Below are 26,385 nucleotides of genomic sequence, written 5' to 3'. Positions count from 1 at the left end.
ATCTATGGACGTTCACTTGTGGATAGAATCAGCCCAGCGCTCGGTGTGCTCGCGAGCCAATCTTGGCTGTCCACCGGTGTTTACACGTGCATGTGCCTTTTCTTCAGAGAAGGTACACGACGGTTCTAGATCAATGCGAAACAACTGTGAGCTACTGTTCATAGCGAATCCCTCCACTCTCAGCCATTAGATTTTCCAGTCCAACGGTTAGGATTCATGCTCTCTATACAATTCAAAACTGGTACACTATATAGGAGTATAGATATCATATTTAAATAAAGTTCAGTTAATTAATTTAGATGGGAGTGGGTACAATTTTTTTTGAAAAAAGAATATTTCTTCGTGGACGCAGGTTCTTCGGGGAGAAGAGCTTACGAGGGCATCCGTGTAATTTATAGCCATTTGGCGGGCCTTCTCCATCCTATTCAAGTCGGCGCCGCAAAGCCTCACAAGGGTTTCTTCTCCTCTGCTTCGCCGTTCCTCACCACGACCAGGGGCGAAGGGCGGCGGCGAAGAGAGTCACCCCTTCAGAGAGGATGGTCACCACGGCATCGCCGGAGGACGCTGTGCAGCCTCCACCCGAGGCCAAGGGAGCCCAGGGAGAGGCGAAGAGGAAACAGAGCGACGCGCCGGCAAGAGGCGGAGAAGGCGGCGGCGGCGGCGGAGGACGAGGAGGAGGAAGAGGTGGTGGAGGTCAAGGGAAGAAGCGGAAGAACAAGGAGGTGTTCATCTACGGGAACTACAGGAACTACTACGGCTACCGAGTGAGTTCAACCGCGCCCCTCCCCGTCCCCTGCCTTTTCTCTTCCAAAAAGAAAAACAACGAATCGTCATTATGTTGCACATGCCATGGAGTTTTGTGGTGAAATGATTCGGCGGATATCGCGATGTTTCTGGGATTGGGACGGTTTACACGGATTAGGATTCTTGTTAGTTGGAAGAGGTGGAGCTTTTGCTAAGGATGCACCCTAGCTGTTTGATGAAATGCTTCTGAGCACTGACAGGCCCGGGCATTGGTCCATGCCATACGTTTTGCAAAGTTGAGTGTAAGCAGGGCGCGATGTTCCCATTTTGGGTATTGAATGGAAACTGCGCAGATACGAAAACAGTGCCGTTCTCTAGTGTCTTGTTTGGTCTTAGTACCTGGTAGACCAGGATGGGCATTATCTGTCTGTTGGGGTATGTCGGCATTGAAATTGCCACTTTTATACTCTGTAGTAATTCATCGTTTCATTGGTTTAGACAATTTAGCCTTAGTGGTACTGTGTGTGGCATGGTTGTCAAATTTCAGGGGACACAGTATTCATTGCTCCTTTGAGCCTTTGAACTGCATATTTGGGCATGTAGGAGAGTTGCTAATTGATAAATGTACCTAGGGCCCAGGTATAACTATATTTGGTAGCTACTGGGCAGAGAAGAAGTGGAGGGGCACAGAGCCTAGTTTCACGTGCTTGTTTTCGTAGATATGGTTATGCTAAATACACTATAGTTGCTTGTACGAGGGAAGCAGATAGATGAATAGAAGGTCTATTCACTAGATTAGACATTTAACCTTTCTATGCTGAGCACGATACTTCACTTAATAGTTAATACAACGCAAAATCACTCAATGGCCAGATCTACCAATCTTAACTGATAACCTTACCCTTTGATGTTTGACAGATTGATCATAATGTTGGTGAAGATCCCCGCCTTGAGATATTCAGGAAGGAGTGGTTTGCAGGCAAGGATTGTCTCGATATTGGATGCAACCAGGGTTTGGTCACAATTGGTCTAGGTAATATTCTTGGGACATTAGTTTTGTTCTTTTTTTTGTTGATGATATGTCTCTCTTATGCCTATGTATTTAAATGTTATAGTTTCAATTCGAATTACTAGACTGCTTTTCCTATGCAGTTTCATTGTTTTACTGGCTCTTGTTGAACATAAAAATCTTGTCAATATTGATATAAGCATTATTTAGCCAACTATTGTAAATATTATTTGTTTTATTCATATGGTTACATTAGGATGGTTGTGATCACCCTACATAAACATGCCGCCTACCTGCGCGCTTATGGTCTGCAATAGCGTGGTTGTCATGTGACAACTCGGCTGCAACTGTTGATCCAATGCATTTAAACATAAGAACCTGTTGCTGGTCTTCATCATTATGTGTATGATGACTTGGTGGCTCTTCTGACATTACAAATTTGATAGATCACAGGTGTCATGTAGCTTTTTTTAAGGATAGTTGCTACAGTTGTGAGAGAATTGTAGTATTGTAGAATGTTGTGTACTCTACATAAATTTCTTAATAGATGCTGCTTCTCATTTGTATTTTTTTTACATTGTGCAGCTATGAAGTTTGAATGTCGAAGCATCCTTGGAGTTGACATTGATTCAGGTTTAAACTTTTTTCCTAATGAAGTTTTATTGTATCTCCATTTGTTATTGCATTGGGTGTATGAAATACCTGGTAGCTGGACTCTGAAGATATGGTTGACGCTTGTTCATGTATAATATTTCACGCTGAGAACATTAATCCTTATTTTTCTGACCAATATAAAATGAGAAAATCTAGTTCTGTTTAACATATCATCGACTTCCTTGACCAGTTATTGAATATGCCAGCTCAGTGTTGTTAGCGGTCATAATTATTATAGCATTTATGGACACAATCGTTTTGAGGTGTGTGGTTGCAGGTCTAAAGTAGTGGAATTTTGTGAGACATTATTTGTTATTTATCTATTTTATAAAGATTTAGAATCCTTGCTGATGCTCACACCTTCATGCTTACAAATTTGATGATTTTTATGGATAACTGAACCAATCCTGAAATGACAAACTTTGTATGAGATTTTTTTCGTTAGTTTTCGGTGGAATATGGAATCTTGTGATGAAGGTATGGGCATTCATGATGGTGAGACTTGGATGCACTGTAAATTCCTAACATTGTATGCATCGTTTTTAATTAGGTAAATAATGTTTGAGAGATTACCACTTGGCATTACCCAGCATACTTGAGTAGTTCCTTGTGTAGCATGTGTCGCTGTGTTGAGTTTGTCAGATTGAACTGATTCTTATCTTAACCTTTTAGGCTTGATTGAAACTGCTAAGTGGAATTTAAGAACGATAGCTCGAGCAGGCAAGGTGGCTACAAAAAGTGCCAAGGTTCATAACTCATCAGACTCCACAACTCAAAGCTGTCCGGAAGTGGTATCTGAGATGTCAAATGGAAATATTTCTGTGCACAAACAACATGATCTTTTTGAAATTGTCTCGTTTCGGCCTGACAATTTTGTACAGAGTACACACAGATATTCAGAACAGTATGACACCATTATGTGGTAAGTTGCAAATTTACAATAGAGACATGGCAGAGTTTTTTGGATTTCTTTGTATTGTTCATTGTCCACATTGGATGGCGCTTATTTTTTCTTGTGTTCTCGTGCAGTTTGAGTGTGACAAAATGGATCCACCTGAACTGGGGTGATGATGGCATAATCACTTTGTTTGTGAAGATCTGGAGTCTTCTAAGACCGGTATATATTTATGTTTTTGTTTGCTGGGCTGGGCCCAAGTTGAATCTCTATGATAAGAGGAAATACTAACTATACCTTGTGTTCTTTCCTCTTGCTTCTCTCGTTTTCAGGGAGGGATTTTTATCATGGAGCCTCAACCTTGGATCTCGTATAAGAAAAACAGATCAGTGTCAGAGGTATTTTTTGATGGTCAGAGTGATAGTTGATGCTAGATGATTTTGTTGAGGCTTGATATGCTTGTTTAAACTTTGAAGTCCCACCGTTATTTTGAAGGGTAGGCATATATGCATCGCATTGTTTTGCTTTTGATCCCTTGTTTAAAAGCTACATGTACTCTTGGTTTGAGTTGCTTGCTGGGCTTGCATCATCATCATCATCATTCACGTTGGGGTTTACCTCTTGCATAACCTTCTTTTGGTCCTCCTGACCACACAATCTTAATCATCGTAGTAAGAATACTAACAGAAATCCTGATCCTACGTTTCTCTGAAGTTAACTCACACGGCCCGGCCATTTCTTGTGGGTTTCAGGTTGCCAGAGAGAACTTCTACGACATCTGCATATATCCTGAGAAATTCCGGGAGATTCTTCTTGACAAGGTGCGTTCTGTACCATCAACTCTTTCTATGTTCAGTAACATGTCCCTGCAGCAGACACTTTCTAAACCATGAAGTGATACGGATTGCAGGTCGGGTTCAGGTCAGTGGAGGTTATTACTGACAGATTGACTGGTTCCGTCGCTGGTTTTGATCGCCCAATCGAAGTTTACCACAAATGATGGAATGGGATTAACGTTCTTTGCAAGAGGCTCATGTGGTGCATCAGATGCACAATTTTTGGTTCTTTGGGGTTTGTTGAGCTTCACTGTTGCTTTGTTTAGTACAAAAACAACGATCAAAGGCTTGCATAACTCTTGCCCAGGACTTTGCCACCCAAGGAATGATATGGATAGGGTGATTATGTTGCCTTTCTTAGGTGTAGTTTTTGGTATTTTGTCGGATGGTAGCTTTTGTATAAATGAATTATGGGTACAAGCTAATACCTTCCAGCAATATATCATTTCCATTCTGTATGAATATGCCTAAAATGCATGAGGTTCACGATCCCAGCTTCTAAGTGCATAAACGAGCACATTAGATTCCCAGCATGTCTACCGAACTGCAGTGGACAGACTATTTGCTAGCCGCGAGGCTGCTCATCTAGGTTGCCGTGTGGCGCATGTTGACGTTGTCTGCAAGCCTGCAAGAGCTTTATGATGAGGTGGTAGTACAGCCACAATAGCAGAATGCGAATGAGTACCATCTTGTGAGTCGGACTCAAGGTCGCCGGAACTAGCATCTGCATGGGGCTCTTAGAGATCTCCACTTAGGCTCCAAACGGCGTTTGGAGGACGCCTTCGCTTCGTGTCGTGCTTGGGGTGCGTCTCTCACTAGCCGCGTCCCGTGAACTTTTTATTACATTAATTTTCTTTTTTGCATTTTTATTTAAATAGATAGGAGAAATATTACATAAACTAATACATAGTTTGAACATGGTTGAAATATTGCAAAATTAGAAAACTTAAGTAGTGTAGGTATGTCGGTTTCGCCTTCTTCGGTGCGAAGAAAGAACACTCTTAGACACTCTCAGTCACCTAAACTGGAAACAGCTGAAGATGATACGGGCATGGAGGTCTATGTGGAGTCCAGATTCAGGACTCCACCAGCTTAATTATCTTAGTTCATGTAATGGTCATATATGGGCCAATTAGGGTTTTTAATAAGTTGAGTCAGTTTTGGTTTGGGCCTGTCCAAACCAAGTTAGAGAGGCCCACAAGGGCTGGCCGGCCACCACTCCCCCTCATATAAGGAGGTGAGGTGGCTAGGGTTTAGGTTAGACAAGTTTAGACTAAAGTTTAGGGTTTACCCTATTGCGTGTGTTCACGTGTATCATCCCTCCGGGGGTACGGCGCTGCCGTTTATCTATTATATCCGCTGCAAAGGTTCTTGTGTTCATCAAGGATTATCTAGCTCAAGGTTTGAGGCGTATCGTTCATCAATCCGTTGCTTGCTGGATTCGTTCCCTCTTCTCCAGGCTGCGTTCATCGCGTTGTTGGGAGGATTTACTACCCAGGGGTCTCGCTGTGAAAGATCGGGCAACACCTAGGTGGATCTGCTGGGATCCCCCTTATCAGAAGAGTGCCGTGTTATTCTTCGATACGCCGAAGACCATACAAGAACATACACTAGTGACTTCAATTGGCAGGCAACCATCTTCTCTACAAAGAAAGAACACTCACCATGTTCAATCATCGTCCTCTTCATCGTCAGTGTGGTAGTGCCAGCGGCAGGACGTGTCGTTGAACACCTTCACACTCATCTCGTCGTCGCCTTTGTAGCAGAAGGTGAGCATGCAGCCGGCTTGGAGGTCGTGGGAGCGCGCGAACTTCTCCCAGCCGGTGTGGAGGTACATCTTGACGCGCCCGTCGAAGAGCACATCCACCGGCCACCGACAAAAACCGCAGCGAGCCTCCCACAACTGCAGCGCGGCCAGCTCGTTGCCGGCGATGAACTCGTGAACTTGTCCAGCAACCTCTGGATGCCGAGAGTGGGTCTCCATTGAGGACGATGATGAACTCGAACTTCCATTCCTCGGAAGACGACAACGGTGCAGGCGACGGTGACAGTGCATGCGTTGCTGCTCCAGCGTGGCCGCGGCGGCCATGCCCGTGACCTCGAGCAGCCATGGAGCGGCCCGCACCTCGACTCCTTGAGATGGTGGCAGCTAGGGTTGGGGATTGCGGCGCTAGGGTTTGTGTGAGGGGCGATGCGCGAGCACCCCTTTTTATACGCCGGAGGGAGGCGAGGGAGCGGGGGCATGCATTAACGCTGGCACGTAGAGCTAGGCGCGACGAGACGTGTCGATGCGCATCTGCGGAAACAACACCTTCGATGCGTGCCATTTACTTTCATCGAGAGGTAGGCGACAGTTGCATGACGTTCGTGTCTTAGTGACGCGTCAGACCCGCCACCGCTCGCCTCATTTTTGTTCTGTCCGGCGCGTCCGCAGAAACCTGTGGAGCGGGATGCCTCGAGGCGCCGGATACCATATTAGACCGCGCCGGGCGAAAAGCCCTTTTAAAACGTATATATGCGACCGGTTATATATCCGGCGCGCCCCAAAAAGCTTTGAGGACGCTTTGAGAGACACAACTGAGAGACACAAAAAGCTGGATTCACAGCCGGCAATGCCTAATCACTGAGACCATGTACACCATAGACTACTGTACGAGTTTAGTTGCTCGCAGATTTTCGGTTGCATAACGTCTGTCCAATATCTACCAACTCGTATGCCTATTGGTAGAACTGATAAATGAGATGCGGCAACGATTCCGGACGTATGCTATAAGTTAGTTTCTCGCGAATTGAGTTCAAAATGCTACAAACTCATGTTTGCTTTACTGCCAACACACAAGCGAGATGTTGCGACGAATGTGGGCATTGCTACAAATGTCGCAAATGTTTACGGGAGGTGCTGCAAAACATTGGCCTCCCATGCTGAATAAGCTTTTGACTTTTTTCTCGTGGACTTTGCTTGGAACGATGGTTTTTTGCTGCACACAAGTGAAGACATATTGCGTACACACTATATTTTATGATGTAGAGGTGTTTTTGAAATTCTGCAAATATGTTTGCATTCTTTTGACACCTTCCAAAATAGAATGCTATAACAATGTTGCAACAATACAAAAATGATGTTGCAAGGGTGGTATGCTTTGATAGACGAAGTGACCGGCTCACGTGTTTTATGTTGCTCTGAAGTGGGAGGTGGCCAATCTGTCCCCCATATCGGGTGGACTTCTCCCTTGTCCCTAGTTATAACGGTTGTGTGTGTACGTGGCTGAGAGATTTTAGGACTAGGGGTCAGTCGATTTCTCGAGAAATAGATGCGCCAAAATCGATACCAAAATGGGAGCCAACTCGATGCCCTAGGTGCCATCGGCATGCACAATATATGACATACTAGACCATGAAGGTGCGCGTTGCGGCGCCCATCAATGTTAGGAGAAGATTGAATGTATACACGACAATCGACAACATGTTGCTCTATCTGAATTCATCTTGTTTTCTCGTTTGTAACTTTAGGACGCACATGCTACCATACAAGTGTTGCATACAACATACTAATATGTCATAGATTGTTTGCTCTATACCAAATTCCTCCAAACAGCCCTTGTGAAAATCCCAAGGAAACGCCCGATTCATGGTTGGAGAGCAAAAAAAAAGTATTCCATAAGACAAAACTTAAGACAAGGGAGACCTCAAACATGATAGTCTTCAACTTTTTCTTGCGTTTCTATGAAAAACACTAACTACACATATAATTGAAAAAGAGATGGATTTTAATTTGCTTTGGTTCACTTAGTTTAGTAGATTCCTTAGCTTGATTTGATGACATCTTCTTCTCAAAACTTCCAAGTGGTTTTATTCTTTGATACCAGATTTGTATTCTTCGCTGACATACCATCTTTCAGAAGTTGCTCACAGACCTTGATTATTCATTGACATGGATAATCAAGCATTACTAATTCACCAATCAAGATAAGATGAACCATATACCACAGTTTCAGTAGCTTCTTTTGGTACACGAACTATTACTAATTCACCAATCTATATGTTGATTAAAAAACAGAGGGTAATATAGGATGCCTTTATAGTACGTTATGTACAAGCATTGAAGAAGAACATAGACGTGTTGCCGCCCTCTATTTTCATGAAATATTAGCAAAAAAGTTATGGGTATGTCTTAATATCTGAGAAATATGTACTATTTAGAATCAATGTCAGTTAAATTTATTTTTAGCCAGAATATATATATCTTCACAAATATCATGTATCCGATTTAAGATAACAGAGTGCATGTACAATAAGTCATAGCACAACGAGAATCAATAAATAAAATCACGTTTCAACTGCTAACTGTATAAAAAGAGTGGAAACACGTGTAAAACTGGGCAAAATATAGTTGTGCGACATCTCGACAGGCCATACACGACAGTAATACCTGCATGAAGCCCACGGACTGATCAATCCCATTGGGGGTCCTGGTTGTCAAGCTACAGCTCCTAGCAGCATGATGTCGTGAACAGACACCAATTCCTCCTGCAGAGTTGCTCATGGCAGCACCATCCTTAGTATCATATATACCCTTGATGCTAGCGTATATCTTACAGAGAGAATGGAACAACTTCTAACTGTATACGTAACGAACATCATTCTGGAATCAATAAATAAAAAATTATATAAATTATTTGAAACAACAACGCCTAATAATGTGTGATTGAAAAATGATTGTAAAGATGACCATAGGAAAACCTAATTATTCAAGGAAATAAAGAAACAAACATAATTTACATAAACATCATTTCAACTTTCTGTAACATTCACCTATTAGCCCAAGATAAGGGAATGATGACCTATGAAAGTCAGTAGGTGATCTCATTATAATTGCCACCAAGCATACAGAGATCACATTGCTTATAGCTACATTCCTAAATTTTCTGGAAACCAGAAAGGTTTCACTGGGTCAAGTAAGTATGTCTCCTATATCAATAATGGATGGAAATTCCCTTAACTTCTAGTGGTGCACCAAAGGAGACAATAATGAAATAATTTATGTGTGTACCATGTCCAGATAAAGCTGACTGCACATTGTTAAATGACGGTAGTTGAGATATTGTAGACGATTCTAACGTGTACAGGTGTGTCGTGTTTAACACGCTGTAGATAGATGTTCAGATAATCATAGAGGTTGTTGTGATTGTAAACCGAACCTGTAACCCTAACCCAATCGGGTGTTATATATACTTGAGGTGTCGATGCAATATGCACGGCATACAAACCAATTCCTCTCCGTCTTTGTTTTGTTATATGGTATCAGAGCCGACACCCCTACCCATCTACCATGGCTCCAACCACTTCCTCGCCCGTCGTCCCGATCAACATTGCGGCCACGCTGAGCGCCGCCATCTCCATCAAGTTAGATCAGGAAAACTACCTGCTCTGGAAAGCTCAGGCCTTGCCAGCCCTTTATGGCAATGACCTCTTCGGCTTCGTCGACAGCTCCAACGCTGACCCGCCGAAGCGCGTCCCTGCGGCCGTTGGAAGCTCGGATCTGATCGATAATCCTGAGTACGCGGCCTGGCGCAAACAGGATCAGCAGGTTCTCAGCGGCCTGCTGACCTCCCTCACCAAGAACAGCTTGAGGTAGCCAACGGCTAGTACATTGGTACTAAAGAACAACTTACAAATCATCGACCAAACAAGCACAACGGATAAACACCAAGAACAGCTTGAGGTAGCCAAGGCCCTCATCCACAAGCAACTACGGAGTTTGAAGAAGCTAGCTGAAGAAGGATCAAGCAATCCTGTAGATTGCACCTGAGCAGCGAAAACTGCAACCTCATCGAGTCCATCGCCGAAGAAGGCTCTCTGTCTCCTCTTCCTGGCTCGAAGGACGCCGTACCGCCGGCCAGTGGCATCACTCTCCCTGAGCCTAAATGAGAAATGCAGCCGAGACCCACAGCGGACCACCGTGCACGGCGAGACACTTCTAGCACACATCTTGAAGAGAGCCACCCCATTGTCCAGTTGCTCGTCTCCGAGAAGAAACTGCACGGGGAGCCGGAGAAGAAGTGGGTGCTACCATCCGGTCGCAGCACCGCCCACCGAACACCTATGCACACCACCAAAAACCACCAGCGACCACATACCCACTTTCTCGCCCAAGGCCGCGCCTTCAGCAAGGACAACGACACCACCGACGCTGCGATCCTCAAAGATCTAGGCTTTCAACCGGGGAGGTAGGGGGAAGGGAGAGGAGAAAGACAAACCACGATGCCCCCCAAGGAGATAGACTGCACGAAGAGCCATCGCCGACGTCGAGACCGGCAAGCCGGTCTGCGATTTCTCCCGGTCGTCGGTCACCTCGCCAACACCCCAGCCAGATCGAGAGCTGGACGCACCAGCCGTAGATCTGGAGGAGAGGACCGTGACTTGGAGAGGGAGGGGCCGTCGCTTCGTATCTGGGCTCGGCGACCACAAGGACCACCTGGCCGAGACCAGCACATGTCGGCTCCGCGCCGCCCACGCGGGCACGAGGCCATCCCGCACCCGCAAGCACCGCTCTCCGCCGAGCCGGTGTCGCCTCACCAGTCGAGGCCGCCGCCTTGCGGGCCGAAGCCCTCCACGCGGGGGAGCGGGCAAGTAAAGAGTACAGGGAGAAAGGCTCTTTTGATGTGTAATTGCATTATTTTTTCAATTTGCGTCTTAGATGAACATGTGTATTTCCCCACTTAAACAAGTGAACTTCCCGATTTTGAATTTCTTGGGGGGCATACAATGTAAATTTTCGAAAAATGTGATCTATTCTGACAAAGGGAGATATTCCCAAATGAAAATTGAACTTCCGAACAAGAAAAGTGAGCTTCCCGGACGAATAATTGAACTCACCGACAATATATGTAGGGAACTCCTCAACATAAAAGTTTATACTCCCTCCGATTTAAAATAGTTGCCCAAAATAGATGTATCTTGATGTATTTTAGTGTGTAGATACATTATTTTTAGGCAATTTTTTTAAATCGAAGGAAGTATTATTCCTTGGGAATCTGTACTTCCAGTATACATGCTTTGTTCAACTTTGGTGCAGCTGAGGAGAATCGCCAATTGTCTTGCGGCTCAAGCTTCACATGAGCCCACTCCAAGAGCACTCGGAAGAAAAGCCACTGATCAGTCACTGTCCGAAGATGCAACCACATTCCAAAAGCCCAAGGAATGCACGTACACCACAGGGGCAGTGCAACCATCTCCATCGCCCCCCCCTGCCCCAAGCCAAGCAAGGAATCCATTTTTCTCCCCCTCCCGTTTCATCTCATCTTACATAGCCAGCCGGCTCGCACTGAGCTGCACCTGAACAATGGTTTGCCTGGGCGTCGCCGAGTGCATGCACGTCCACCGGACGGCGCTGGACTACTTCCTCGCCGTGCTCCTCATCGTCGCGGCCGTCGTCGCCCTGAGGCTGCTAATCAGCGGCGTCGTGCGCTGCCTCAAGGACGCTTGCGGCAGGGCGGCGCACCACCACCATCACCACAGTCCGGCGACCACCGACGAGGACGTGGATGTGTGGGCCGCCACGGAGCTGGGTAACCACCTGCATGCTGATCGGCAGAGCCGGCAGGAGCGCCGGACGGAATTCAGGAGCACGTCACAAGATCCGAGCTAGCATGCTATATACAATTGTGTTAGTCGCTAAGCTAGCTAGCTTGCTCGGTTGCTCCAATACATGCGAGTTGCTTCGTAAATACGCAGGTTAGTCAGTCTCGAACTCTCGATACATGTAGTCTGAAGTTTGTACAATTATCGTACGTTGCATATATGTATTTTCCAGTTTCGATGTTTTAGAACATGTAAGATGGAGCTGTACCCAAGACGTTAATCATTACGAGCTGTATATATCGAACATGTAAGATGTAAGAACATGTAAAGATTTGTAGACGTAGCCGTTGTTCGCTGAGCTGTGTTAGTGTTACCAAATATCCACGTCGTGTTGTGATTGCTTGCCCTCGGATGATCAATATTACGCCTCCGATGATAACAAAAATATTGTATCGCACCGCTATATTCCTTCCGGAAAATATTTTTTCATATGTATATCAAAAAAGTTAAGCATGGAGGTTTGGGGGTGCTACACATGGAAAAATTTGCGGCGGCGCTTCGACTACGGTGGCCTTGGCTTGAATGGAAAGGTCCCACAAAAATTTGGATTGGTTTCGGAAACCCATGCACCAACGAGGATATGGATTTATTTTATGCCGCAACTTGCATCACTCTTGGGGACGGGAAGAAAACTCCTTTTTGGCATGCACCTTGGCTAGACGGAACAAAACCCATAGATGTGGCACCGTTGATTTACGAGAGCTCCAAGAGAAAGAATTGGAAGGTGGCGCAAGCTCTTCACCAAGATGCTTGGATTGCCAAGATTGACCTACAACGCACCTTCTCTTTAGACCATTTCATGCAATTTGTGGACCTATGGACGCGGCTTACTACCATACATCTCAACCCGGGGTGAGCGATGAGATTTCTTGGAAGCTCACGGCAAATGGCCTCTACTCCACCAAATCGGCCTATGAGATGCAATTCTTCAGCTCCACCACATCCCCCTTGAACAAGATGGTTTGGAAGGCTTGGGCACCGCCTAAGATCAAATTTTTTGCTTGGCTTGCGAATCAAAATAGGCTTTGGACGGCCGACCGGTTGGCGAAGAGAGGGTGCCCAAATTGCGGCCCTTGCTCCCTATGCAAACAATGTGTGGAAACCGTTGACCACCTCTTCGTCCATTGCCGCTTCACTACTCGCTTATGGACCGCCGTCAAGCAATGGTTGGATATATCCGAAGACGTCCAACATGATTCGACAAACTTCACCATCTCCGAATGGTGGCAATTCATGGCGCGGGGGGAGGGGGGGGGGGGAGCGCCGAAAACCGCAAGGCCATGACTTCTATCACCATCCTTGTTTCTTGGGAGGTGTGGAATGAGCGTAATGATAGGGTCTTCCGCAACAAAAGTGATCCGTTTGATGTAGTTTTTGATAGAGTTAAGAGAGAGGCTAGGCTTTGGGTTATTGCGGGCGCCAAAAGGTTGGGCGGAATGATACCGGGAGAGTAATCCCTTGTAATCCATTTGCATGTACTTTCATGTTAAACTTCTTCACTTAATTAATAGATTGGGGCAAAGCTTTTGCCCCCGTTTCAAAAAAAAAAAGTTAAGCATAGAAATATTCTTGGAGTCACACTTTGCACATGCAGATGATGATCAAATAAGTCAATAACTAGTATTAAGTCCTCGCACCGTCCAATGAAAAAAAACTACTTAACTTTTTTATGTCATCGCTTATGTTGGTTACTCAGTAGCCTAAGAGCTTCTTTTGGAGAGTTTCACTGATTTGGGATAAATCAGGCGGGCACATGTGGATAAATCAGGACATAGCTTTTGGTGTTAAAACTTGCGTTGGTTTTCCCAGGTGGTGGTGATTCAGCGGATTAAGGGTCCAGAGAGAGAGAGAGATCGATCCCTGGTTGGAGTGGTGATCGAGGACATCAGAATCCTCGCTCATTCCATGTTTTCGGCGACTTTTCATTGTGTTAGTCCGTTTTGTAATAATTCAGCACATACTCCGGCTCGTCGAGCAGAATAGTTTGGTAGTTGTTTTCCGTGATTATGTTCCGGATTGTATTTGTAACGAACTTTGAATTGATGCTGTTTGATCAATAAAACGATGAATTCTCTCTCAAAAAAAAGACGCTGATGCTGTGTATGGCCTGTTTTGATGTTTCAACTCTTGCTGTACTAGCTTAGGGGTAGTTCTTCTTACCTTGTAACTTGATCGTCGAGGCCGTGGTCGGCAGCAGGTTGTCCTACCATTAAATAGACCTGGGTTTCTTTCATGTTTGCTGTCCCGGCTAAAGAAATTATATGGAGAGAAAATACAAACTCTGCACGGAGATAGCATCATGGATTCGCTTGAGCACTTCACTACTCCCTCTCTCACAGTTTATTAGACGTGTGCGTATCCCTAGGTCCCAAATTTGATCAAGTTAGAAGTTAATCAGTTCATTAGAAAGTTTAGATTTTCTATTTTCTAATAATATAATTTTTGCATTATATAATTTAAATTATATAGGTTAAATTGGTGACCTAGAGATACGGGGATGACTAGTAAACTGAGACGGAGGGAGTAGTTTCGATGATGGAATCATTAATAATTTTGAGAGCATTCATTAATAGAAAATTAAGTTAGATGGAAACTAGTAACATATAAACCAGGGAACAAGCAGTTATCCTGAAAACTTTGCAGATAAATTTCATAAGGATAGAGAAATACATAATTATTCCTAGGATTTCTTGCACTCACTGAAATTAGTGGCCGTCGCCAACCTCCAACACCACTTAGAATCACAATGGAAGAGACACCGAGCTTCCACGATTGGCAGATCTAAAAAAACACCATCGCCAACAAGGTTTTGTGAGTTGATAAACATGCCCGCTGCAAACGGCGAGGCACATGTCACAATGGCATGTCGACTAGGGACAACTTCGTGCTGCATTGGACCAAGATCTACCGCATCTCATTGACGAATCCACAACCTCTAGCAGCATCCACCTTGTCCCGGCCCTCAGCACCATCGTGAATAACAATGAAACAGCGACACATCGAGAAATAGATCTCACCGGATCTGAAGAACATCGAGAAGACCAAGTTGCTGATCTGAAGGATCTACAAGCACATGAGGCCAGCAACTTCGAGACGCGGTGTGAGAGTGGAGTTGAGGTAGATTCATCTGGACGCTGCTTCCACCACCCAACGACACCACAACAAACAAGCCCAAACTACAGAAAGGAGGAACGAGCTCCCCTCCCCCTCTAGCCGCCGAAGTGGTAAGCGGAGGAAAAGGGGGCCAACGCCCACGCCGGTGGAGATCTGGGATCTGGTGGAACTTGTGAGCGGTACATAGGCGGACTGGTCTCCAGCCAATTGGAGCGCAATAACTTTATTTTTTCGAAACACATTACAATCGTAGATTCTCACACACACGAATATACAGTCACCCCTATGAACATACGCAACATGCAAACCCTACCCCTACACCTCCAAGAGCTTGAGTCCAAGAAAATAATCCAACGGGTTCTGAGATTGACGAAGTTACCGCAAGCACCTCGCTACCAATGGGAACGTCGCCTCCCACTGAAAGAATATTCCGCTTTTTATAAGACATTAATGTGTCAAGCCTAGCATCTAAACTCTGGTGGATTAAAGGTGCCACTGTCCTCCTAACCATCCAACTACAAGTTAGCGTGAAAACTTGATGGGATCATTAATTAAGACTATTTTAGCACCCTCATTCTCTTTCCACCCACCACATGGTGCACACATACGGACATACCCGCAAAAAAAGGCATGATGCACACAATTTGCAAAGTTTTGTTGGTAATCTTGTATTGCTACTCGTATTTTCCCTTATTGCCACCATTTATTTTCAGATAATGAAATTTACGGTTGACATCATACTCGTTATGTGTGGAGTATCTATCTATGCGGTGATCATTCATACCACTGCATGTTGTAATACCTGGCATAATTCCAATCTAGAAATATCTCTCAGAGCGGTACAACATAAACATAGTTGGTCCTTTATTCAAGCGCTTAAGATTACAAGCCATATATGTACATCGGACTCGGGCTCCTCCGTGGCCCCGAGAGGATAACTCGGTAACTCTAACTTAACTCTATCAAACTTACGAACGACAGATACTAGTAAACTAAACATTATGACTAACTAAGAATTTTTATTCTCTAAGGTTCGGTGATGTTCGACTAACTGGGAGAGATGATATTTCTACTCTTCAGCCTCCTCCCTGGCTTGTTCAGTGGGATAGGCTATCATGTAGTCGACCCCCTCGACGCCTCCAGTCAAGTATGGTTCTTCATAGAAGACGTCTTCGGTGTCTTCAGTCCCTTCAGTGGCTTCCTCCTGATTGTTCAGGCAGTCTAAGCATGAGATTTAAAGAAGGGTGAGTACGAGCGTACTCAACAAGTTCATTATAGGAAATAGTGTTTGATGCACTAACTACAACCATGGACCAGAAAGTCATAGACAATGCATGTTTTTGTAAATATTTATTTAAAAGGTTGTTTTTATTCTAAAAAATATTTCCCTCACCTTTCACTGGGTGTCTATTACTTCATGAAATTCCTTTCCTACCGCATTCGTAGTTCCATCCTGAAACAGGGAGTGACAGACCATATTTCGTTACACAGAGGTGTGTTACTTTTTCCATAAGAGATCTTATCCTTGCTACCAACCGGATGTACTTTCCCGTTCACACTTCCTTCTTGTGGGACCCAGTATAAGGTCCAAGTCAATCACCGTCCTTCTCCGCGACCTTGCATACCCACCCATTATTGTAGCCATGCTAAGTTTAGGTCCCAACCCTCAGCCACACCCTACAACCCATCGTAGATACATAGTACCACGGGAACAATACGCGGCTCCCAACCAGACCATCGCCAGCCTCTAGTAAAGTGTATCTGTTGATATGCGAGAGGAAAAAGGTTAGCTTACTACTCCGTCCCAGTCTAGATCTTATGGTTAACACGAGTCTTACAGCGCAAGAATCACAGTACGATATTTGTTGTTAATCCTAGATGGATATAAACCTAGTTGCAATGGAAGCTCCACCAAACTAATACATGGTTCCATTGCCTACCACATAATCATATTCATAATTGTAAAAGTAATACTTTGTTTTTAAATGCAGAAATGATACGAATACTACTTTGCAAGTAATTTGATAAAAATAATTAAATGGCTTGAGCAAGTGATGAATTCGCCTGGATACTGCAAGGCAATCCAGTTGGATTGTTTGGATTTACCCTGGACCTCAGGTTCTGAAAAGTAGCATCATTGTCCGGTAAGGGCAATGGTTAAAGTTCCAAATGATATGTTACCCCTCCTTTATGTGATAATTATAATGTGGAAAGTCTTTATTAAATAAAGGTGTGTCACAATTCATTTAGAAAAATGTTATTTTTGGAACTGAATTGATTTAAGAATTTTCTTTCATTCTAATTTGGATCTCCATATAACACGATGCATGGCAAACATCGTGAGTTAGTTCATTTTAAATGAACTGAACTCATGACACTTATTGTTGATGCGGAGGGGAGTTGTTTTTTAGCAACCAAGATCTGAGGATATTATATGAGTAGGATAAATTAAGGAATTTTCAAAATCTATAGCTAAATGATAAAAAGACGTGAAATTGCAAGAATTTTATACATAAAATCTCAATTGCGTGATAGGTGGATCAGGGTCAAGAGCAGTTAGTCAGATCTCCCTCAACGCATCAGGCCGGCGGCAAGTTGTGTTTTCTTGAAAAAATATTTGTTACTATGAATTAATTAAAAAAGTTATTCTACAAAATAGTTTACACTGAAAAATAGGAAAAGAGACAATTAGTTGTGTAAGTAAAGTGTCATAACTTTTACACGGGCAAAAAGAGTGTTAGAAATTTCATTTTTGAAAAAGGCACCACCGCCACCTTCAAGTTATAAGTAGATGTATTGTCATACAGACATACAGTATGTTACATTGAGCTTATATAACGTTTGTCGAACATTTATTAATCATGTTAGTAGTGTACATATTTGTAATTTACACGCTACAAAACATATGAGAGATGGAGAAGGAGAAAACATATTAGCCATTATAATATTGCATAACAGTATATCTAACACATATTTCTTTTACCACTTATAAAGCCTTTTTAGCGACACTGAGAGAGTAAAGCACAACAGTAAGCTTCAGATACGCATATGTTACGAATATGCAATTTATCCGGAGAACTTTGTACAAGGTCTGAGATAATTCAATATTTTGCCATGCAAAATACAGGAAAAAAATATTTGCAGAACCATAGGAAATATTTAGAGAGTAATACCATGAAAGTTCCGGATGACATATTATTTACCCTATTACATGGAAATTTTCAGATAATTCAAGATATTTAGATGGAACATTTGTTCTTGATTTGCACACATGGGAAGCTTTAGAAGAGTTCGGGCATGAATTAAAATACATCACCTACAAATAATTTGGGATTTATAACCAACCGAAGTAGCTGCCACGTGGATCTTATGTGTAGGTTCAGATTGTGAAGCTAGGGACAAAATGTTTGACCCTACACCTCTGATAGATCTAGGCTGAATGAGACGGCGCCGTGTCTAACACATTATAGAATTTAGATCATACTCCGTATTTCAACATTCTCAATCGGCACAAGGGTCTCTTCGAATAGACATAACAGTAGGCCGGCACGGTAGCCCTCAAAGTTGCAAGCAATTGCCTCATCCGGGCAGAATAAGATTTCCGGTTTGACACATCTAGGGACGTCAAGTGCGAACGCTTTGCAAGTGCTGGTACGAAACACAACCTTGTTTTGTCCACTGCCGTCGTTACACTAGTGGAAAACGGAGCAATAGGCCCGGTCCATTTGGGCCTTTAGACCCGGTTCCCAAACCGGGACCAACTAGGCGGGACTAAAGGGGGTACCCTTTAGTCCCGGTTCAAAGATAAACCGGGCCTAAAGGCCTCGACACGTGGTGCGGCCAGGGAGCTCGCGGTGGAAGGCTTTTGGTCCCGGTTCGTGGTACGAACCGGGCCTAGGTTCCTCTGCCGCGGCAGAGAATTGCTATTTCTCTGCCGCGGCACAGGTTTAGGCTGTACCAGCGTTTCTCGCCGCGGCGAGAAACAGGCGTTTCTCTGCCACAGCAGAGTTTCAGCAATGCATATATATCATTCAAGAAACCACAAAAAATCGTCATGAATATATATAGACATCGTCAACAGTACACGACATCGTCAACTGTACACGTAATGCATGCATATTTACAATACAACATGTCCTCGACGGATTTCGTCCCCCGTCACGATCCGCCGATAGTGCTCTCCACCTGGGGTAAGGACCTCGGTAATAAAGAATCCCGCGATTTCCTCTTGAATTGCTTTTATTTGATCCGCTGTTATGAGAGTGTCCCGCAGGCGTGTCATCTATATTTAAAAAAGGAGATCAATATATGAATGGAACTCAATACAATAGATGGTACTAATTAAGATTAATTGTGAAAATTTGTTATCGTACACGAGTGTGGTGTATTTGGGCATCCCCACCCTTGGGACAGGACATGTCACGCATGAAGGTGCAGACGTAGTATCCACATAAGTTATTCCCTTGTTCCTACCTCATACACTTTACGAAAAAATAGTTCGATCAAACTAATAATCAAGCATCGTATTGAAAGTAAATATCATATATAAAGTTTCACGGACATAGCTATATATATAGTACTACTTACAGGGTAATCTCTAAATGTAAGCTCCGGTTTCCATTCACCCGGAACAAGTATTGATGAACCGTTTCCAAGCCCTGCCCGGCAAAAAATAATGAGTAAATGAGTAATTGATTAGTTGATGATATCTTCGAATTAGAGCAGATGAAGATGCCAATACGAAATTGATTGAAACTACCTCCGGAGGATGGCAGCCATGTCCGCCCATTCCGCATATTCTTTACATTTCGAGTCCATGACGTTTACGACTCCAAGGTGAAGATCAATGATTAGGAGAATAAAGTGGAAACCGCACAAGCATAGCTCAATGATTACGAGAATAAAGTGGAAGGTGCACAAGCATAATGTATGTTATATATAACACTCACTTGAAGTTGTAGGGAAAGAATATATCCTCTTTGTCTGCTTGCTTCTCTAAAAACATTACGATGTTGTCCTCTCGTGTCCTTGGGGTACCGTCGAACCGTAACTTCATGAACTGTGTTTGGGTCTATGAACCCCAGCAGTAGGAGCTTGCCTCTTTTGTATTCCAGCTTCTTCATTCTGCATAATTAAATGTATAGCGTACACAAAGAATATAATGAGGATAATTGTTAGTGCAAATGAATGAGCTACAAACTTAATTACACAAATAAATCACTTACAAGCAGTAGCAACCGATGACAGCTTTGTCGAGGGCGTCTTGATTGAATAACTCGAAACAGCTTCTTCTAACTCAAGGTTTATCTCGTCTTCCCCCGGAAGTAATGCTCATCTCTAAGATACACCGTGAGGTAGCTTTCACTTCTTCGACAGAGCTTTCAGGTACCATTCATGCAACCTTCGCATCCGAGTCCCTAGACGCGCGAGCTCGCCAGGTTTGACGAGATCTTTTCCGTATCTATACGTGTTTACCACTTGAGCCTTTGGATAGTAATCTTCGTACTCAACCGATGCTCCCCGAGCTCTAGCCGCCCGTTCGATCATCGATGCCGTCTCCGGATCATGATATGGCTCCACGATGAAGTGGGGTGCGGCCTCGAATGTCCTGCTGTCCAAGCTGGGCGACTTTTTTGCTTCTTTGCTCGCTCTAGAGGACTGTCCAAGAGAGCGGTCATAATCAGCTCTCAGCTCAGGTCTCTTCATTCTCGTCTCGGCAAAGTGCTTCACCGTCCGCGGTCGAATAAACACCTTCTTCGGCGCAAGAAACGCCTTTTGCTCTTCGGTCTGCTCATGTGGTAACAACTCCGGAGTCTCGTGCCCTCATTGGAGTTGATGATCTCTTCGGAGCTGTAGGAGGTGCCGCGGACAGCTTCCTCTTTTGCTTAAGTGGAGGCGGCGGAGTCTCCCGACGAGGAGGAGGAGGCGGCGGAGTCTCCCGACGAGGAGGAGGCGGCGGAGTATTTTCACGCGGAGCAGGACTGGTCATGGATAGGGGAATCATCATCGCGCACAGGAGAATCATCACGCGGAGGAGACTCGGGTGGCGGAGGAGGCGGAGGTGGCATGCTTGTTGGCTTCTGATACGTCTCCGACGTATCGATAATTTCTTATGTTCTATGCCATATTATTGATGATACCTACATGTTTTATGCACACTTTATGTCATATTCGTGCATTTTTTGGAACTAACCTATTAACAAGATGCCGAAGTGCCGGCTCCGTTTTCTCGCTGTTTTTGGTTTCGGAAATCCTAGTAACGAAATATTCTCGGAATTGGACGAAACGAAGACCCGGGGGCCTATTTTTCCACGGAGCTTCCGGAAGACCGAAGAACATACGAAGTGGGGCCACGAGGTGGCGACACCACAAGGCGGCGCGGCCTGGGGGGCCCGCGCCGCCCTATGGTGTGGCCCCTCGTCGTGCCCCGACTCGCCCTTCCGCCTACTTAAAGCCTCCGTCGCGAAACCCCCGATGCGAAAAACCACGATACGGAAAACCTTACCGAGACGCCGCCGCCGCCGATCCCATCTCGGGGGATTCTCGGAGATCTCCTCCGGCACCCTCGCCGGAGAGGGGATTCATCTCCCGGAGGACTCTACACCGCCATGGTCGCCTCCGGAGTGATGAGTGAGTAGTTCACCCCTAGACTATGGGTCCATAGCAGTAGCTAGATGGTTGTCTTCTCCTCGTTGTGCTTCATTGTTGGATCTTGTGAGCTGCCTAACATGATCAAGATCATCTATCCGTAATACTCTATGTTGTGTTTGTCGGGATCCGATGGATAGAGAATACCATGTCATGTTAATTATCAAGTTATTACATATGTGTTGTTTATGATCTTGCATGCTCTCCGTTACTAGTAGAGGCTCGGCCAAGTTTTTGCTCTTAACTCCAAGAGGGAGTATTTATGCTCGATAGTGGGTTCATGCCCGCATTGACACCTGGGGAGTGACGAAAACCCCTAAGGTTGTGTTGTGCTGTTGCCACTAGGGATAAAACATTGGCGCTATGTCCGAGGATGTAGTTGTTGATTACATTACGCACCATACTTAATGCAATTGTCTCGTTGTTAGCAACTTAATACTGGAAGGGGTTCGGATGATAACCCGAAGGTGGACTTTTAGGCATAGATGCAGCTTGGATGGCGGTCTATGTACTTTGTCGTAATGCCCAATTAAATCTCACTATACTTATCATGTCATGTATGTGCATTGTTATGCCCTCTCTATTTGTCAATTGCCCGACTGTAATTTGTTCACCCAACATGCTTTTATCTTATGGGAGAGACACCTCTAGTGAACTGTGGACCCCGGTCCATTCTTTTAATACCGAAATACAAATCTGCTGCAATACTTGTTTTTACTATTTTCTCTCGCAAACAATCATCTTCCACACAATACGGTTAATCCTTTGTTACAGCAAGCCGGTGAGATTGACAACCTCACTGTTTCGTTGGGGCAAAGTACTTTGGTTGTGTTGTGCAGGTTCCACATTGGCGCCGGAATCTCTGGTGTTGCGCCGCACTACATCCCGCCGCCATCAACCTTCAACGTGCTTCTTGGCTCCTCCTGGTTCGATAAACCTTGGTTTCTTTCTCGAGGGAAAACTTGCTGCTGTGCGCATCATACCTTCCTCTTGGGGTTGCCCAACGAACGTGTGAAATACACGCCATCAAGCATATTTTCCGGCGCCGTTGCCGGGGAGATCAAGACACGCCTGCAAGGGAGTCTCCACTTCTCAATCTCTTTACTTTGTTTTTGTCTTGCTTTATTTTATTTACTACTTTGTTTGCTGCATTATATCAAAACACAAAAAATTAGTTGCTAGCTTTACTTTATTTGCTATCTTGTTTGCTATATCAAAAACACAAAAAAATTAGTTTACTTGCATTTACTTTATCTAGTTTGCTTTATTTACTACTGCTAAAATGGCCAACCCTGAAAATACTAAGTTGTGTGACTTCACTAGCACAAATAATAATGATTTCTTATGCACACCTATTGCTCCACCTGCTACTACAGCAGAATTCTTTGAAATTAAACCTCGCTTTACTAAATCTTGTTATGCGAGAGCAATTTTCTCGGTGTTAGTTCCGATGATGCTCGCTGCCCATCTCAATAATTTTGTTGAACTATGTGAAATGCAAAAGTATAAAGATGTAGATGGTGACATTATAAAATTAAAATTGTTCCCTTTCTCATTAAGAGGAAGAGCTAAAGATTGGTTGCTATCTCCGCCTAAGAATAGTATTGATTCATGGACTAAATGCAAGGATGCTTTTATTGGTAGATATTATCCCCCTGCTAAAATTATATCTTTGAGGAGTAGCATAATGAATTTTAAACAATTAGATAATGAACATGTTGCTCAAGCTTGGGAAAGAATGAAATCTCTCGGTTAAAAATTGCCCAACCCATGGACTCGACTACTTGGATGATCATCCAAACCTTCTATGCAGGACTAAATTTTTCTTCGCGGAATTTATTGGATTCAGTCTGCTGGAGGTACCTTTATGTCCATCACTCTTGGTGAAGCAACAAAGCTTCTTGATAATATGATGGTTAATTACTCCGAATGGCACACGGAAAGAGCTCCACAAGGTAAGAAGGTAAATTCTCGTTGAAGAAACCTCTTCCTTGAGTGATAAGATTGATGCTATTATGTCTATGCTTGTTAATGGTAGGACTAATGTTGATCCTAATAATGTTTCGTTAGCTTCATTGGTTGCTCAAAATTCTAGGCCGAATCCTCGCTAATAATAACTCTTATGGTAGATATGTTTCGCCTAATGAGGAAAAGATGTTAGAAATTGAAAGATCCACCAAGAGCTTTATGCAATCACAATATGAGCAAAATAAATTGTTTACTAAAACTATGAATGAGCAATCTGCCTTGTTAAAGAATATAGGAAATCAACTTGAAAATTTGAATATGGAGATTTCTGGTTTGCAAACTAAACTTGCAAATGCTGAAACCCGAATCTCATACATGTCTGCGCCACAATCTTCTTTAATTAATAAAATGGCTGCTAAACCTGATGATATTGAAAATAAAATTGTTACTACAGCAAATGCCATCCAAGTTAGAATTAATGAGAATATAAGATTAATGGCTGAACTGCGTGCTAGGTGGGATAGAGAAGAAAATGAAAAACTAGCTAAAAAGGAAAATGTAGCTAAAGTTTGGACTATTACCACCACTAGCAATGCTAATGATTCATATGTTGCTGCACCTCCTACTATCAATGGTAAAATAATTGGTGTTGGCAATGCTTCTACTCCTAGTGCAAAGCGCGCAAAATTACCTCGAAACCGCTAAAACCGCTGAAACTGCTTGTGATAAAACTGCTGAAATTTTTTCCAACCTTGGGGATGATAATCCCATTGCTTTAGATTGTAATGATTTAGATTTTGATGATTGCCACATCTCTGAATTTATAAAGTTCTTACAAAAACTTGCTAAAAGTCCCAATGCTAGCGCTATAAATTTGGCTTTCACAAAACATATTACAAATACTCTCATAAAAGCTAGAGAAGAGAAACTAAAACTTGAAACTTCTATTCCTAGAAAGCTAGAGGATGGTTGGGAGCCCATCATTAAAATGAGATTCAAAGATTTTGATTGTAATGCTTTATGTGATCTTGGTGCAAGTATTTCTGTTATGCCTAAAAAAGTCTATGATATGCTTGACTTGCCACCATTGAAGAATTGTTATTTGGATGTTAATCTCGCTGATAATGCTAAAAAGAAACCTTTGGGGAAAGTTGATAATGTTCATATTATGGTTAACAATAACCTTGTCCCCGTTGATTTTGTTGTCTTGGATATTGAATGCAATGCATCTTGCCCCATTATATTGGGAAGACCTTTTCTTCGAACCGTTGGTGCTACTATTGATATGAAGGAAGGTAATATTAAATATCAATTTCCTCTCAAGAAAGGTATGGAACACTTCCCTAGAAAGAGAATGAAGGTACCTTATGATTTTATTATTAGAACAAATTATGATGTTGATGCTTCATCTCTCGATGTTACTTGATATACACTTTCTGCGCCTAGCTGAAAGGCGTTAAAGAAAAGCGCTTATGGGAGACAACCCATGTTTTTACTACAGTATTTTTGTTTTATATTTGAGTCTTGGAAGTTGTTTACTACTGTAGCAACCTCTCCTTATCTTAGTTTTATGTTTTGTTGTGCCAAGTAAAGTCTTTGATAGAAAAGTAAGTACTAGATTTGGATTACTGCGCAGTTCCAGCATTTCTTTGCTCGTCACGAATCTGGGTCTATCTCCCTGTAGGTAGCTCAGAAAATTACGCCAATTTACGAGCATGATCCTCAGATATGTACGCAACTTTCATTCAATTTGAGCATTTTCGTTTGAGCAAGTCTGGTGGCCTAATAAAATCCATCTTTACGGACTGTTCTGTTTTGACAGATTCTGTCTTTTATTTCGCATTGCCTCTTTTGCTATGTTGGATGAATTTCTTTGATCCATTAATGTCCAAGTAGCTTTATGCAATGTCCAGAAGTGTTAAGAATGATTGTGTCACCTCTGAACATGTGAATTTTTATTATGCACTAACCCTCTAATGAGTTGTTTCGAGTTTGGTGTGGAGGAAGTTTTCAAGGATCAAGAGAGGAATATGATGCAATATGATCAAGGAGAGTGAAAGCTCTAAGCTTGGGGATGCCCCGGTGGTTCACCCCTGCATATTCTAAGAAGACTCAAGCTGTCTAAGCTTGGGGATGCCCAAGGCATCCCCTTCTTCATCGACAATATTATCAGTGTTCCTCCCCGAAACTATATTTTTATTCCGTCACATCTTATGCACTTTGCTTGGAGCGTCGGTTTGTTTTTGTTTTTTGTTTTGTTTGAATAAAATGGATCCTAGCATTCACTTTATGGGAGAGAGACACGCTTCGTTGTTGCATATGGACAAATATGTCCTTAGGCTCTACTCATAGTATTCATGGCGAAGTTTCTTCTTCGTTAAATTGTTATATGGTTGGAATTGGAAAATGCTACATGTAGTAACTCTAAAATGTCTTGGATAATTTGATACTTGGCAATTGTTGTGCTCATGTTTAAGCTCTTGCATCATATACTTTGCACCCATTAATGAAGAAATACTTAGAGCTTGCTAATTTGTTTTCTCTAGAGTCTAGATAACATCTAGTATTGAGTTTTGAACAACAAGGAAGACGGTATGGAGTCTTATAATGTTTACCATATGTGTTTTATGTGAGTTTTGCTGTACCGTTCATCCTTGTGTTTGTTTCAAATAACCTTGCTAGCCTAAACCTTGTATCGAGAGGGAATACTTCTCATGCATCCAAAATACTTGAGCCAACCACTATGCCATTTGTGTCCACCATACCTACCTACTACATGGTATTTATCCGCCATTCCAAAGTACATTGCTTGAGTGCTACCTTTAAAATTCCATCATTCACCTTTGCAATATATAGCTCATGGGACAAATAGCTTA

The 26,385-nt window shown here is 43.3% G+C and overlaps 1 protein-coding gene across 1 annotated transcript; it reads left to right on the top strand.

Annotated features, from left to right (window-relative positions):
- Positions 1–514: 514 nt before the first annotated feature.
- LOC124679299 (probable RNA methyltransferase At5g51130) lies at positions 515–4,474 on the top strand. The gene is made up of 8 exons (XM_047215084.1): positions 515–764; positions 1,663–1,777; positions 2,339–2,386; positions 3,080–3,329; positions 3,437–3,524; positions 3,635–3,700; positions 4,055–4,123; positions 4,213–4,474. Exons 1-8 carry the CDS (start codon positions 537–539, stop codon positions 4,300–4,302), a joined length of 954 nt encoding a protein of 317 aa, XP_047071040.1. The 5' UTR covers positions 515–536; the 3' UTR covers positions 4,303–4,474.
- Positions 4,475–26,385: the final 21,911 nt, after the last annotated feature.

This window comes from Lolium rigidum, chromosome 1, assembly GCF_022539505.1.
Source record: "Lolium rigidum isolate FL_2022 chromosome 1, APGP_CSIRO_Lrig_0.1, whole genome shotgun sequence".
NCBI lineage: Eukaryota > Viridiplantae > Streptophyta > Magnoliopsida > Poales > Poaceae > Lolium > Lolium rigidum.
Note: the sequence above shows the minus strand (reverse complement) of the source record. Positions and strands in the feature narration are given on the sequence as shown.